The following is a 15627-nucleotide window of genomic DNA, read 5'->3' as shown; positions in this document are numbered from 1 at the left end:
CCGTCTGTGAGTGAGCCGGAAAGGCGGAGTAGAAGCTGAGAGTGGGCAGAAGGCCACAGTCAGGAAGATAGGGGGCATTAGCCCTGGGCAGGGGGCGGGGTCAGCACAGATCCTGGATTCTTGTTGAAAGGCAATACCTTAGTCAGAACCCAGGGCACAGGATCAGGAAGGAGGGCGTGGCCTTCTGCACCCCCTTTCCCCCCTCTCCCCCCGCTCCGCCCCCGTGACTAATCTAGGAAGTGAGTCATTGCCAAGCCCAGCTCCTTCTCTCCCCATTTTATTGCTTACTTAAGCTAAGTCGGGGAGCCTTTTCAGGTTGAGCACCCCGCATCCCCCGCACCTTCGCCCCCTCCCCTGAAATACACAGAAAACCCGCGATGGCTTTGCGGCGGAGACCAGGAGCGCTCACCGACAGCACGTGGCCGCGGGGAGTCAAAGTACAGATCGCTTCCCGCCGCGCGGTGGGGCGCGCCGCCGCAGCCCAGAAGTCCCAGCGGGGAGTCCGGCCCCGGCCCTGGGCACCCCTCACCCTGATCCTTGTCCTGTCATGTCTCCTGGTGCTGGTGAGTGCCCGCCGCCTCTCCTGGCGGGTGGGGGGCGGGGGGCCAAGGAGACAACGGGGTCCTTGAGGGGCATGCCCGGGCCGGACCAACCCTGGGCAGAGTCTGGAGAAGAGGGCGTGGGGGGGCGGGGGGCGGCCCCGGGGGGGGCGGGCGGCCCCGCAAAAGCGGCCGAGCGGAGTGGGAGAACCTGCGCTGCTCCCGGTCGCCCGGAAGGATGAGTGATTTCAGGGGGAAATTCGAAAGTACTCTAAAGTTGGAAAGTCCCGGAGCTTCCTTTCCTTTTTTTTTTTTTTTTTATGTTCACCTTGTAAGACTTACCTGTTGTGGATCGGTTAGCCGACAGCCGGTCAAATGCCGCTTTTCTTCAGACTTGAACGAGTTTTGGCTCTAAATCCCGACACTTCACTTGCTTCCAGTCCTTCCGCGCAGCGCGGTTCTGCGGCCCGAAAAACTCCACCCCAGGGCACGTCCCGGTTCCTTCGGTTAAAAAAAATAAACACAAACGCCAAACCATTGATTACAGGTATCACGAAAGTTTAGCTTTTATTTTAAAAAGTAACCCAAAATTCAGAGAAGCGATATCTATAAGCACAAAGTAATCTCCGTTTCCTGGTGATTGTGAGCATAACCTGCGTTAGACAAAGTAAAAAAAAATCTGAACGTGTCGGTTTGGGGAATGGAAGACCTAGGCCTCTGGCATCCCAAGCTCCTTTTCTGATCTGTCTCAAGTTTTGCCTTTTGCTGCGCTTTTGTGACATTGTGAAGCTCATGAGGAATGATCACTTTTGTTATGTTGCGAAGCTCAGGAAGCATAAGAGTTAGAAGTCTTATGTCAGTCCATGCAGACTTCTCTTACTCCTTTTAACACCAGCATCGCATTTGATTGTGGGGTAAAGCAGACATGGGTGGACCAGTGCATTTTGCTCTTGACTCTTAAGAGTATCTCTTTATACCCTGTTTATGATTTTGCTAATTCCAACAGCTTGGTAGTCTATACCGTTGTCTGGCCGGCATGCCCCGGTGCACCTTGTATGGCATAAATCCTTAGAAGTGAATTTGCTTTGTCAGGGGGTTAATTTTATACTTTTGTTTAGATAATGACAAATTGTTCTCCAGAAGGGCTGATACATTTTTCACTCAAACCAAGAGTCCACAGTTTTTCTGTTTCCCTACAGCCTTGCTACACTGAATTTCAGTTCTTTGTAGAAAACGGGATACCATATTGTTGTGTGTGTTTGTTTTTTCTTTCATAATTGAGATGTTAGTTTGTTTTAGGATGAGTACACAGACATTTCAATTCATACACAATTCTTAACTTACGTACCACAAATGTAAAGTCATGTAGTTGTGATTGTTTTCTGAAGTTATTCCAGTGACTTCCAGCTTCAAATGTGGGGCTAATTTTCCTTAGTAGAGTATCAAGTACCAAGATCTTCAAATGTTGATTCCCTATTATATCAGTCCCACTAATTCACAACGTAATATCATCTATGCCACATAATCAAATTTTCATTCTTTCACTGCATATAAAGTTACTAGGAAAACTGGAGTAATGCACCAAAGATGTCACAGATGCACAAAATTTTGACAGGGAGAGCCAAGATCAAGGAGTGGTTTTCTTTTCTTTTTCTTTTTTTTTAATATATTTTATTGATTTTTTTACAGAGAGGAAGGAAGAGGGATAGAGAGTTAGAAACATCGATCAGCTGCCTCTTGCACACCTCCCACTGGGGATGTGCCTGCAACCAAGTTACGTGCCCTTGACCGGAATCGAACCTGGGACCTCTCAGTCCGCAGGCTGATGCTCTATCCACTGAGCCAAACCGGTTTTGGCAGGAGTGGTTTTCTTTAGGAAACTCTTCTACCAATAACACGGGAACAGAGGTAATTGAAAATGTTCAATACATAGTAAATGCACGACTGACTCCAAATTGCCATTTAGTATGTTTTGTATTATAGGATATAAAAACACCTTCCATCTATGGAATGTTCAGCTGACATGCAGGATAACCAACGCCTCCCATATTCAATATCCCACTATTTTTTGGTTGTAACAAAAAAATTAAATAACCAGCAAATGATTTCAACTCTTTAAAAAAAAAAAAAAGCATTTCCACTTAAGAAAAATGGGATGAGGTGAAATTCCCTCGTTCCTAAAAAATCTTTCTAGAGCAACTAAAAAGCTTGCATTTACAAAATAGTTGATAAAAACATTCCTCTGGATCAGGGGTCCTCAAACTTTTTAAACAGGGGGCCAGTTCACTGTCCCTCAGACCGTTGGAGGGCCGTACTCTAGTTTTTTAAAAAAACTATGAACAAATTCCTATGCGCACTGCAGGCCCGGGAAGAGACGGCTGCTAAGCAGGACAGGCAGCGGCACCCGGTGGGCCGGATAAATGTCCTTGGCGGGCCGCATGTGGCCCGCGGGCCGTAGTTTGAGGACCCCTGCTCTGGATTGTGCAAGCAGAGAGACAGGGACCACTGATAGACATGGTATATGACATTAATCAGACTTGGCTGCTCTTTCTCCTGCTTCAAAGGAAGCTGGCCCCTCCTCGTTTTCCGCAGGTAGATCTTTAGGTTCCTGGTTGGCCGCTTAGGCCTGTTTTATCTTTGCGCCCCTTTCCCTTCTATTTGCACTTTTTGTCTGCAGATTTATCCTTTCCAGGAGCTGGTTAGGCTGACAACCTCCCCAACCTCTTGGGCTCCCCCTTCGCAGCCCCCTAGGCAGAGCTGGCCTTCCTCTTGGGCATTGTGGTAGGAGGGGGGGGCGTGGTCATAGTAGGGCATGGGGGAGGGAATAGGAGGAGGTGGGTGCTTGCTGGGGCTCAGGGCATTCGCTTGTTGGATGCCTGAGCCTGCAGCTTGCCTAGAGCCTGGGCTTCCAGGCCTGGTGCCGCTTCTCCCACTGCCCAAGCTGCTTGGACCCTCCTATTGTGGTTTTTGATTCCTCATTGCTAGTAGAGATTTTCAAGGATCCAGGAGATATCTGAGCCTGGGAATGATGACCAGGAGACCCAGATTGCACAGCAGGGGAGGGTGGCAACTGTGTCACCTGGGCCAGTTATGCTCCCAGCCCTGCCTGTAGTGAGACGAGCCCATGTCCTTGGTCTGTTGGAAGAATTACATCAGATGAGGTCCAGTGCTGAGCGCTTTCCTGCCTCCAGGTCCTTGCTCTGCACTTGCTGGAAGGGCCACCTTTCTGTGGGAGACTGTGTGGGAGCTCAAACCACGTTCTCAGGGTTGGTGTCAGCATTCTGGTGCTGGGAGGGCCACAGGGCACATGGTTTCCACCCAGCAGTGGCTGCCACCTGTTTGTATTGGCATCAGCTCCTTGAGAGGGCGGGGGGCAGGAGCACCTGAAGCACAGCGGGGAGCTGTGCTGCAGGGGCCCGAGGAGTGCAGAGGGGCCCAGAGATCAAGTGATGTAGTGGTGGCCCCGCAGGGGCTCAAGCCTGGTGCTTCCAAATGCTTTTAGCCGTCCCTCTTGGGGAACACCGAGGCCTCAGTCCCTGTCTTGGACCACATTCCCTTTGCCAGGGCTGGAAGAGAAGCCTGGCAACACCTTCCAGGTAAGGGTGGGGGGTGGGCGGCAGGAACAGGCACTGAATAGCTTTGGGCAGCTTGTGTCCTGCACTCAGCTGGGCACTGTGCTTCCATTATTCCCTATAATTTTCCTAACAACCTGGGAGATAGGGACGGTTTTCCCTAGTGTACACAGGAAGGAAATGAGTCGGAAGGAAAAATTTTTATTATTCTTTGGCCTGATTTCCTTTATAATCAGCCACCTTGGACCTTTACTTTTTGGGCAATATTTGCTTTTGTTGTGTTCTGGTCACAGTTAAGAAACTGCTTATTCATATGATCTCCTGATATTTTGCTTTTAAATTTTATGCCTAGGCTACATTTGCCTTATTTGAGAGCTAAATTCATTAACTACTTTTGACTAGGCGTATTTGGAAAAAAATAAAATGGCTGCAAGTCAAGTGCACACTCTGGCTTGTGCCAAGATGGGACAAGGAAGTTAAGGGAAAGGGAAGTGAGAACCATAGAGCTCTGTTATTAACATAGAGTTTTTCCTGTGGGGTCCCCGCCTCTTCTCGCGATTACTGAAGAGTGCGAGAACTTTCTTAAGCCCTACCTCCTCCCTGGACCTATCGGACTGATTAGGTTTTCTTAAGGTTCCAGTCAGATTTTATCAGTTCCCCTGTGTTGATGGAGAACATTCACTGAAAGCATCACTGATCAACAGTCAGGTCTTCCAACTTTAGCAGCTTTTTTGTCCCTCAGTGTCGGGAAGGACCTCTCCTGGGTGTTGCCTCTTCCGTCAGAGAGGAAGTGCGTGGGTTCCGTCCAGGGGTAACAGGCAACAGGTGCAGAACATAGTAACAAGAATTCAAAAGAGAATTAGGACAACATAACAACCGAGTCTACATGAACTTAAACTAGGAGCTCAAACTTGTAGATAATGAAACAAAGGCCATTATTATCTTGGATTGATCAAAGTTTTTTTTTTTTTAATTGATTTTTAGAAAGGAAGGGGGAGAGAGAAACACCAATCTGAAAGAAAAACATTGATTCCTTGCCTCCCGTTCACGTCCGACTGGGGATCAAACCCACCAGCTTTTGGTTTAAAGGACGGCTGCCTCCTGCACCCCCCACACCGGGGATCGAGCCCATAACCCAGACATGTGCCTTGATGGGGAATCAAACCATGACCTCCTGGTTCATAGGTCAACACTCAACCACTGAGCTATGAACCACTGAGCCAAGCTGGCTGGGTCTTTTTTTTTTAAATTCCCCCCTTCCATTGCACAATAGCTTAGGAAATGTAAACAAGTTCATATTTCTTCCAAGGAAAAGAGAAACATTTAGTAAGAATTAATAGTAAGAAAAGCGTTGTCCAGGCCAGATTTGGTCATTCTGGTAATACACTGAGTGGCTAGATTATTATGATCTCTGAATGCATAATAATCTGGCCACTCAGTATGTGTGTGTGTGTGTGTGTGTGTGTGTGTGTGTGTGTGTGTGTGTATACACACACACACACACACATATACTAGTGGCCCGGTGCACGAAATTCGTGCACATCAAAAGGGGATTAATTAGAGGAAATAATTTAATATTGCTCTTTGCCCTTTCTCTATAATAGAAGTGTCAGAGATGAAAGAAAATTAGTAAAATGTATATGAAAACCTTCCTCCTGTCAGAGTCTGGGGCACACCACGGGACCCAGAGTCAAGTCCCCACCCACCCACATTCACCTCAAAATCACGTGAGATCCAGACCCAGCCGCCCACCCCCCTATTGGGCTAGATCCAGACCTGGCCATTCCCACCCTTGTCAAGCCCCATTGGGAAGGGGACATAGCCTCAGGTCCCTTGGCCCGGCACCAGGATGGGGGGCGTGGCCTGAGGTCCCCCATCAAGCCCTGCCAGGTGTGGGACATGGCCTGAGATCCCCTGGCAAGCCCTGCTGGGTGGGGGGCATGGCCTGAGGTCCCCCGTCAAGCCCTGCCAGGCGGGGGTGTGCAGCCTCAGGTCCCCCGGCCCAGCACAGGGAGGGGGGCACAGCCTCAGGTCCCCTGTCAAGCCCCACCAGCAGGGGGGTGCAGTCTCAGGTCCCCTGTCAAGCCCCGCTGGGTGGGGAGCACGGCCTGAGGTCCCCTGTCAAGCCCCGCCAGGCAGGAGGGCGCAGCCTCAGGTCCCCTGGCCCGGTGTTGGGGTGGGGGGTGCGGCCTGAGGCCCCCGGGCCTGGCACTGGGGTGGGAGGAGCAGCCTGAGGTCCCCTAGCCCAGCACCAGGATAGGAAGCACACCTTGAGGTCCCCCATCAAGCCCACCGGGTGGGGGGCGTGGCCTGAGGTCCCCCAGCCTGGTGCCAAGGCGGGAGGTGCGGCCTGAGGTCCCCTGTCAAGCCCCATGGGGGTGGGGGAGGGCATAGCCTCAGGTCCCTGCTGATTGCTTATTAAGGCTCCTTATGGGAACTTGGCCTCAGCTGTGGGTGTAGCCATCTTTGTGAAGGAGTGATGGTTAATTAGCATATTCCCTCTTTCATATATATATATATATATATATATATATATATATATATATATATATATATATTGGAGGCCTAGTACATGAATTCATGCATGGGTGGGGTCCGGCCAGCCTAGCCAGGGGGAGGGGACATGGGCGGTTGGCTGGCCTGCCTGCTGGTCGAACTCCTGGTCGAGGGGACAATTTGCATATTAGCCTTTTATTATATAAGTTATATGCTGAGTGGCCAGATTATTATGCGTTCAGAGATCATAATAATCTGGCCACTCAGTGTAGTTTGACAGCTTCAGTTTCAGGTCATCAGACTGAGGGACGTTCCCGTCAGAGTCTGGTGCCTTCTTTAGGCCTGACTCTACCCAGTTATTAACATAGAGTTTAGCGGCACACAGCTTAGTCAATAGTACTTGGCAAGGGCCCTATCAGCAAGGCTGGAGGGAATCCTTTTTGAGGTGTCTTTTTCAGTAAAAAAAAAAAAAATCTCCAGGTTGTAGAGTGTGGATTTTGAGTTTTTCATTTCCTTGGAGGGTACTGTGAAAAGATTGCCCTACAAGGAAATGATTATTTTCAATAGAAGCAATTAAGTCTTTACAACATTGGAATATGTTTCCTTTATATTGAAATATGTTTCCTTTATATTGAAATATATTTCCTTTACCAACTGTGGATCCAAAGAAGTAGGAGCCAAATGCATGGGGTGTCCTGTAATTATCTCTAAAAGAGAAAGCTTATGAGTCCCAAAAGGGGTAGACCCGAGATTTAAAATGACTAGTGGCAATGCTTTTGGTTAAGGTATTTGAAGAGTTTCTACAAGTTCTGCCAATTGAATCTTTTTTTTTTTTTTTTTAAGATAGGAGTAGTTGTTTTTTTAATGGGGATTGAGCCTACAATCTGGGCATGTGCCCTGATCTCGAATTGAACATGCGATCTCTCAGTGTATGGGACGACACTCAACCAACTGAGCCACACCTTCAGGGCTACCAATTAATTGAATCTTAATAATGCCGTTAGTGCGTTCAACTAAGCCTGAGAATTGAGGATGGTAAGCACAGTGAAAATGTTGTGGAACCAGCCAAAGAGCACAGACTTGTTGTAGCACTTGACCAATAAAATGGGTTCTTTGATCATTGAAGTTCAAGAGGAGTCCCCCAAGTAGGAATACTCTTCCTCAACAGGACTTTAGCCACTGCAAAGGCATTTGCTTGTCTGCAAGGGAAAGCTTCAGTCCAGTAAGAAAACATACATATCATGACTAAAACTCATTTATATCCATGAGATGGGGAAGCTGTATGAAATCTATTTGCCAAACCTCAAAAGGTCCATTCGGCCATTTTAATAGGCTTCTCTGGGCTGTGCTTTGACACTGAAGGTAGGCACTTTTTGCTGCCTTGTTAATATCTCCCCACCAATATTTGTTCATGAATGCTATCATTTTGTCGGTGGACCAATGGTTTAATGCATGTAGAGTAGTTAGGAGCATACATTTTAGAGTTTATGGTAGGACTGGGTTGTTACTTAGTGCGAACCAGAGCTTTCTCTTGTTAAACCAGCAATTGTTGGATTTCCAATCTTGTTTTACCTTTTTTGAAGCCAATTGTTGGGATTCTCTGGCCAGTTTTTCTAAGTTATCAACTGGGGAAACATCTCTTTGGACCATGACAGAGGTTTGACTGCTGCTGACACCTTTAAGGGCAGCATTCTTAGCAGAAATGTCAGCAAGGTGGTTTCGTTTAGCTTCCAGAACGTCAAGTTTAGAATGCCATAGAATCTTAATAATATTTCCCTGAGCCACTGGGGCCATACTATGGTCACTGCTGACTATATGGTATCCTAGGGGTCTATGGTATCCCCATGTTTTTGAGTGAGTAACCCAAGGGCATCCCCATCCTTCTCATGCACAAAACTGAAAAGGGGCCCTGGCTGGGTAGTTTAGTTGATTGGAACATCGTCCCATGCACCAAAAAAAGTTATGGGTTCGATTCCTGGTCAGGGCACATACCTGGGTTGTAGGTTCGATCCCCAATCAGTGCATGTACAGGAGGCAACTGATTGATGTTTCGCTCTCACATGGATGTTTCTCTCTCTCTCTCTCTCTCTCTCTCTCTCTCTCTCTCTCTCTCTCTCTCTCTCTCTCCCTCTCTCCCTCCCCCTCCCTTCTTCCCTCCCTCCCTCTCCCCTCCCTCTCCCTAAAAATCAATAAAAATATATCCTTGGATGAGGATTTTAAAAAAAATTAAAAAGGGAATCTGATAGTTAGGATGCCCAAGAGCAAGGGGGTTTATTAAGCTCTCCTTTAAGCCTTTAAAGGCTGTCACCCTGTTTCTCCCATAAAATTGGATTGGGATTGTCGTTCTTTAGTAAGACATTTAGAGGTTTTGTCATAAGAGAGAGATTTGGGATCTAATTTCAGCAATAGCTTACTAGCCTGAGAAAACCTTGCAATTGACAATTAATTTTGGGCCTTGGGAAACTTGGGACACCATGATGCTTATCTGGATGCAGGTGTAGTCCTTGATCCAATATCAGATGTCTCAAATATTGAACCTGACTTGGGACGAATTGTCATTTTTCTTTAGAGACCTTATGTTCCTTTCAGCCCAAAAGTTCTAACAGATGGATGCTATCTTCCTGTGAGGAGACCTGAGAAGAGGAGCAAAGAAGTAACTCATTCACATATTGCAATAAGATGAAACCTTTAGGGAAAATGATATCATTTAAATCAGTCTTCAGAATTTATGAGCAATAAGAAGGGCTATCAGTAAAACCCTGAGGCAAGACTGCCCAGGTAAAGTGTTTTCCTTCCCAAGTAGAGGCAGAAAGGTATTGACCATCTTCATCAGCTGGCATAGTAAAGAATGCACTACATACATCAATTGTAAAGAACTTAGTTCCAGTTGGGATAGATGCTAGCAGCATTGAGGGTTAAGAACAACAGGGTGTCAAGGGATAACAATGTGGTTTATTGCTCAGAGGTCCTGGACAGATGTCCATCCTCATCCCCTTGGCTTTTTCACAGGTAAGATAGGAGTGTTACAAGGACTAGTGCACAGAATAATAATGTTACCAAACCGGGACCAGGCCCGGAGCTGGTCTTCCTCCAGCGCTGGTAGTGTGTGGGTTCCTGACTTTGTACAGGGAAGATTTCACAATTTGAGTCCAGGTGATTTGGGGAGTACATTTATTGCAGCTGGGGACAGTGAAACGAAGGAAGGGCTGAGGATAGAAGAAGCAACAGGAGAGAGCCTAGGTGGGGCTGCTTTGTTTTCTTAGAAACATTATAGAGAAGAAGTAGGCCCACTAGGCTGCCAGGAAGTAAATGTTTAATGACTCTTCCTGGCCATTACTCACCAGGAAGTAAAAATACGATGGCAGAGTGAGTCAGTGTGGGGCTTACTGTAAGTTGTCACAGGTTTTGTGTGAGGCACATTCCACACAAGAGCGTGAACACTCAATCATCACGCTTACAAACTACAAAAGGATCAACAATGAGAGCCTCTTAAGGGACCTAAACAAAAAGGAATAGGTTCGGAGATATGAGCCTGTTGAGTTTATTTGAAATCTCCACTGTTTGAACTGTTTTATTACTTCAAGGCAGGGCTGTTTTATGACAGTGGGTTGAGCAACAAGTGCAGCACCAATGCCAATTTGAAGAGAAATTTCTCCAAGCTGATTAAGAGGAAGGATTGGGAAAGTCCCTGTAGTACCTCAGAGCGCCATCACTGGCAGGATCTTGAAAAGGCTGGTTATGTTACCGCATTAAAGGGGTCTATTTGCCTGCTTGCATCAAAGCCCAATAAGACACGAACAAGAGTTTCCAGCAGTGGTTTCCAACATGGGGCACATGCCTCCCAGGGGGGCAATTTGATTTTTAAGGGAGGCAATTCAAGAATGAGTTATTAACTGATTTTTTTTTACATTTCTTGTGGTTCTAGGGGCCTCATATACAGTATATAAATATACAGTATAGTGACATATTTATGCATTTCAGTACCCTATTATATGTTTTGAAACTTTCTTTGCTATTTTTTCATATCCCTTCATATTATTATTATTTTTAAACAGTTTCTTAGTGGTTTCTTTCTCAGTATTTCAACTGTCCTTTCATTCTTTTATTTTTCTCTTTCATGGATGCCATGTTCTTTGGAAGCTTGTTTAGACTAAGTTAATGTCCTTTTAGGCTTCCTCCACGTGAATAGGAGTTTACTTTTTGAATAATAAGAATTATATGTCACCAGGATTTTAGAGATGCTTAGGTGGGGCATGGACAAAAAAAGAAAAAAAAAAAAAAAGGAAAAGAAAAGGTTGAGAACCACTGGTTTACAGCAAAGAAAGTAAAGGTTTATTTTCAAGACCTGGAGACACAGATGAGCTAATGTTCAAAGACCTGGCTCTCCAATGGCTTCCAGGGGATGGGTTGTATGAGGGAAAATCATTAGTCATGGTGACTAAGGGAGTTGGGGTCCTGGTGTCTACTAATTGATTGGTGCAGGGGAGGCAGTCGTTGATCAGTGCATCTGGTCCTGATGTCAGCCATGATGTTGCTTCATCTGGTTTTGCTGCTTTTCTGGGCCTGGAGGTGAAACACAACTGAGGCCTAGATGTTATCTCTAGTTTGAAGGAAACTCTGTCTCTGGGGTGCACAGACCCGAGGCTTTGTTCCTACGATTATTTCATGCTGATCAGAACCTCACTGTCCTGAGAACTTAATGATTTAGGGAGTAGACATGCAAGGGAGAAGGTGGCAGGTGATTTAGGATGCTGGGTGAGTCAAAAGAAAGAAGAGAAGGAGGAGAGAGCAGGGGTAGGGGGAGAGAGAAACATCGATTTGAGAGAGAGAGACACACATCAACTGATTGCCTCCTGCATGCATTCTGACCAGGGCATGGGATTAAGCCTGCAACTGAGGTATGTGCCCTTGACCAAGAATTGAACCCATGATGCTTCAGTCCCTGAGCCAATGCTATAACCACTTAGCAAACTGCCCAGGGCAAACCAACACTTTTAAAGATAATTGTTTTCCCAGGGAAATGTGGACTATATGTGTGAGCTTGGACAGACATGGCCTGAACAGCATTTAGCATGTGTGATTAGGTTGCATCAGCCTGAAAGAGGAAAGTGTAGCTCTGAGGATCACAATAACACTGGCAGATGATTAGATGGACGTGGTGGTAAGAGGAGGGAAAGGCATTTAATGTGGAGTCTAGGTTTCCTGACCTGAGAGCTGGCAGAGTCATTAAACAAAATCAAAGAGTAAATGGGGAGAAGAGAGCTTACCATTTAGGAAATAAATAAGACTCCATCCTCCCTAATCAAAGGCACTTCGGAGCAGACAGTTTACATCTGTCCTCAACAAACAGAGAGCCAGTAGCTTAAATTACCTTGTTCAGGGAGTTATAACAGAGACCCAGTTGGTGCTATTAGTGCCAGGCAAACCCAAGAACGGACAAAGTCGCCCTAGCTGGTTTGGCTCAGTGGATAGAGCATTGGCTTGGAGACTAAAGAGTCCTGAGTTTAATTCCAGTCAAAGGTACATGGCCAGGTTGTGGGCTCAATCCCCAGTAGGGGGCATGCAGGAGGCAGCTGATGGATAATTCTCTCTCATCATTGATGTTTCTATCTCTCTCTCCCTCTCCCTTCCTCTCTGAAATCAATAAAATACATTAAAAAAAAAAAGAATGGACAAAGTCAGGGGAATAAATAATAAAGAAAAACAATTAGAGCCAGAAAAATCCAAGGTAGAGGTGAAGCTGACCAGAAAATGATCCCAAACCCCACTATAAGCTCATTTTGATTTATCAACATACTTGAGGCCTGGTGCACCAATTGGTGTACCAGTGGGGTCCCTTGGCCTGGCCTGTGGGGATCGGGCCAAAACCAGCTCTCTGACATCGCCTGAGCAGTCCCAGATTGTGAGAGGATGCAGGCCAGGCCAAGGGACCCTACCGGTGCGTGATCGGAGCCAGGGAGGGACACAGGAGGTTGGCCAGCCAGGGAGGGACCGTGGGAGGGCTCCAGGGCATGTCCAGCCCTTCTTGCTCAGCCCCGATGGGCCAGACCCCAGCAGCAAGCTAACCTACTGGTCAGAGCATCTGCCCCCTGGTGGTCAGAGCACATCATAGTGACTGGTCGACTATCTGCCCCCTGGTGGTCAGTGCACATCACAGCAACTGGTCGACTGGTAGACTGTCTGCCCCCTAGTGGTCAGTGCATGCCATAGCAAGCGGTTGAGTTGCCTTAGCATATCATTAGCATATTATGCTTTGATTGGTTGAACGGACGACTGGACACTTAGCATTTTAGGCTTTTATTATATAGAATTGAAAGATATACCTGAAAAGCTGATGAATATTCTGATTGAGACCTCCCCTAAAATTCCCACCTGTAGAAAACAGATAAAAACCCTTAGGACAAAGACCCCAGTGTGCGCTCTCCTGTGAGCACTCTGCACCTCCCTTTCCTTGAGCACCTACTTTTACTTTCTCATAAGCTCTGAGGGCCCTCCTCTTGTCTCACATTTCTAAAGAGACAAAGCAGCTCCACCTAGGCTCAAGACTATTCCTATGATTTTGCTTCCTCTATCCTAAACACTTCCTTTGTCTTACTGTCCCAAGCTTTAATAAACATACTCTCAAAATCACCCCAACTCATGTCTTGAATTCTTTCCTGCACAAAGTCAAGAACCCACACATTCCAAGATGTGTGGTCCCTGCCTGATCCCTTCCCAGTGACAAGTAGATCTGGACTGTACAAAATGCTAAATGAAGATTTCAGGATGAAGACCATAGAAGCTTGTATCTTAAGAAAAAAGAAAGATCATTGGAAATATAAAAAAGACGTGGCCAATGTAAAGGATTGTTATTTCCCCTTAATTTTGTGAAATTGTACACTATCAAAAATTATACATCATTTGGGAGGTTTATAAACTATATCCATGTTAATCCTAGGACATATTAATCCAATAGCAACAAGAATGGTGGGATGGTGTTGAATGTACTTATGTTGTTGTAAGTCTCCAAAATTTTGAAGATTTTTTTTTTTAGATTTTTAAATTGATTTTTAAAGAAACATCCATGTGAAAGTAAACATCGATCAGCTGCCTCTCCTGTACATCCCATACTGGGGATCAAGCCTGCAACTGGGCATCTGTCCTGACTGGGAATCAAACCAGCAACCTTTCGGTGCATAGGCTGATGCCCAACCAAATGAGCCACACCAGCTAGGACTTAAAGATTATTTTAAAATAATTATTTTTCTTTTTAATTGATTTGAAAGAGAGAGAGAGAGAGAGAGAGAGAGAGAGAGATTTGTTGCCCCATCCATTCATGTAATCGTTGGTTGATTCTTGTTTGTGCTTCTCTTGTATGTGATTCTCTCTCATCATTGATGTTTCTCTCTCTCTCTCTCCCTCTCCCTTCTTTGAAATCAATAAAATATATTAAAGAAAAACACACTTCTCCAGTTATCTTAACAGGACAAAGAATATTACCAGAGATAGAGACTTTTTGTAGTGTTAAAGGATTAATTTATTAAGAAGTCAGAATAATTATCAATGTGTATATACCTAATAATAGAACTTCAAAATACATGAAGCAAAAATCTATAGGATTTAATGGAAATTATAACAAACCTTCTTCGGTAGTTGATAAAAACGTTTAGATGAATACAACTCAGTAAAGATATAATCTGAACACTATCAACCACTTTGACTTAATTGTCATTTATAGAAGAGGCTCAACCTCTTCTGAAGCTCAGTCCATATTGGAAAAAAAAATGATCACCTCTTGGGATGGTGTGGCAGATTAGGATTACCTAGGAAAAGGCCCGAAGGGATGTTCTGTGAGCCTGCTATGTTCTATGATCTTAGACCAGCGGTTCTCAACCTGTGGGTCACGACCCCTTTGGGGGTCGAATGACCCTTTCACAGGAGTCGCCTAAGACCATCGGAAAACAGAGATATTTACATTACGATTCATAACAGTAGCAAAATTACAGTTATGAAGTAGCAACGAAAATAATTTTATGGTTGGGGGTCACCACAACATGAGGAACTGCATTAAAGGGTTGCAGCATTAGGAAGGTTGAGAACCACTGGTCTAGACAGAGGATTTGGGTTACATATGTGTATGAATTAATAAATTCATTGAATTGTACACTTAAGAAATACGCATTTCATTGTGGGTGTTCATTGTACACGTCTGTAAATTTTACTGAGTGTATAAACATTTTCATAATAAAATGATGAGGGAAAGAGACAGAGCCAGTAAACACAGGAGGGCAGAGCACTGTGAGAGCAGAGAAAGGAGCCTGCACCGGGGAAGGCGGGGCCTGGGAAAGGAAGGGCTGAGGGACACACTTGAGCTTACCTGTCATCAAATGAGTGACAGGCTTTTCTGCGAAGGGGGCTGTGTTTTATCTTGTTTCGATACAGTCGGTAGTGCTGAGCTCAACAATCAACAATAGTTTTTATTCTGACTTTCTTTTCTTAACTTTATATTCGAAAAGACTCAAAATTACAGAAAAGTTGCAAAAACTATACAAAAATCTTCCTTGAACCATCTGAAAACCAGTTGCTAACTGTATGCTCTCTACAAACAAGAACATGCTCCCCCATAAAAACAAACAATCTTCAAGTCAGAGCATTACCATCAATAATTTACTACTCATTTGCAAATTCCTTCAATTCTTGTGTCATTTATAGCTCAGAAATTGTGATGCAAATCACTACATTGTCCCTTTTGTAGGACTTTGGTGTTTAGTGGGACTCTGACAGGTTCCTTTAAGGACAACTTGTAATAAGGCACATTTACTTTTTAAAAAATTGTGGTAAAATAATATAACACATAAAATGTACCATCTTAATTATTTTTCCTCACATAATTAAGTATTAACTACATTCACATTGCTGTGAAACCAATCTCGAGAACTACTTCTATTTTGCAAAACTGAAACACTATATCCATTAAACAACTTTCAATTCCCTCCTCTCAACCCAGCCCCTGGCAACCACCATTCTTTTGTGTTTATATA

General features: G+C 45.2%; 1 protein-coding gene across 1 annotated transcript in view; it reads left to right on the top strand.

Moving 5' to 3' along the window:
* Nucleotides 1-271: 271 nt before the first annotated feature.
* Nucleotides 272-15627, top strand: part of LOC308251781 (tumor necrosis factor receptor superfamily member 10B-like) — a 34341-nt gene continuing 18985 nt past the window's right edge. Inside the window, exon 1 of the mRNA XM_080675477.1 lies at nucleotides 272-563. Within this exon, the coding sequence (XP_080531603.1) occupies nucleotides 378-563 (186 nt within the window). The 5' untranslated portion in view covers nucleotides 272-377. The remainder of the gene's footprint in view (nucleotides 564-15627) is intronic.

The sequence above is a fragment of the Plecotus auritus genome (assembly GCF_963455305.1).
Source record: "Plecotus auritus genome assembly, chromosome: 6".
Lineage (NCBI taxonomy): Eukaryota > Metazoa > Chordata > Mammalia > Chiroptera > Vespertilionidae > Plecotus > Plecotus auritus.
Note: the sequence above shows the minus strand (reverse complement) of the source record. Positions and strands in the feature narration are given on the sequence as shown.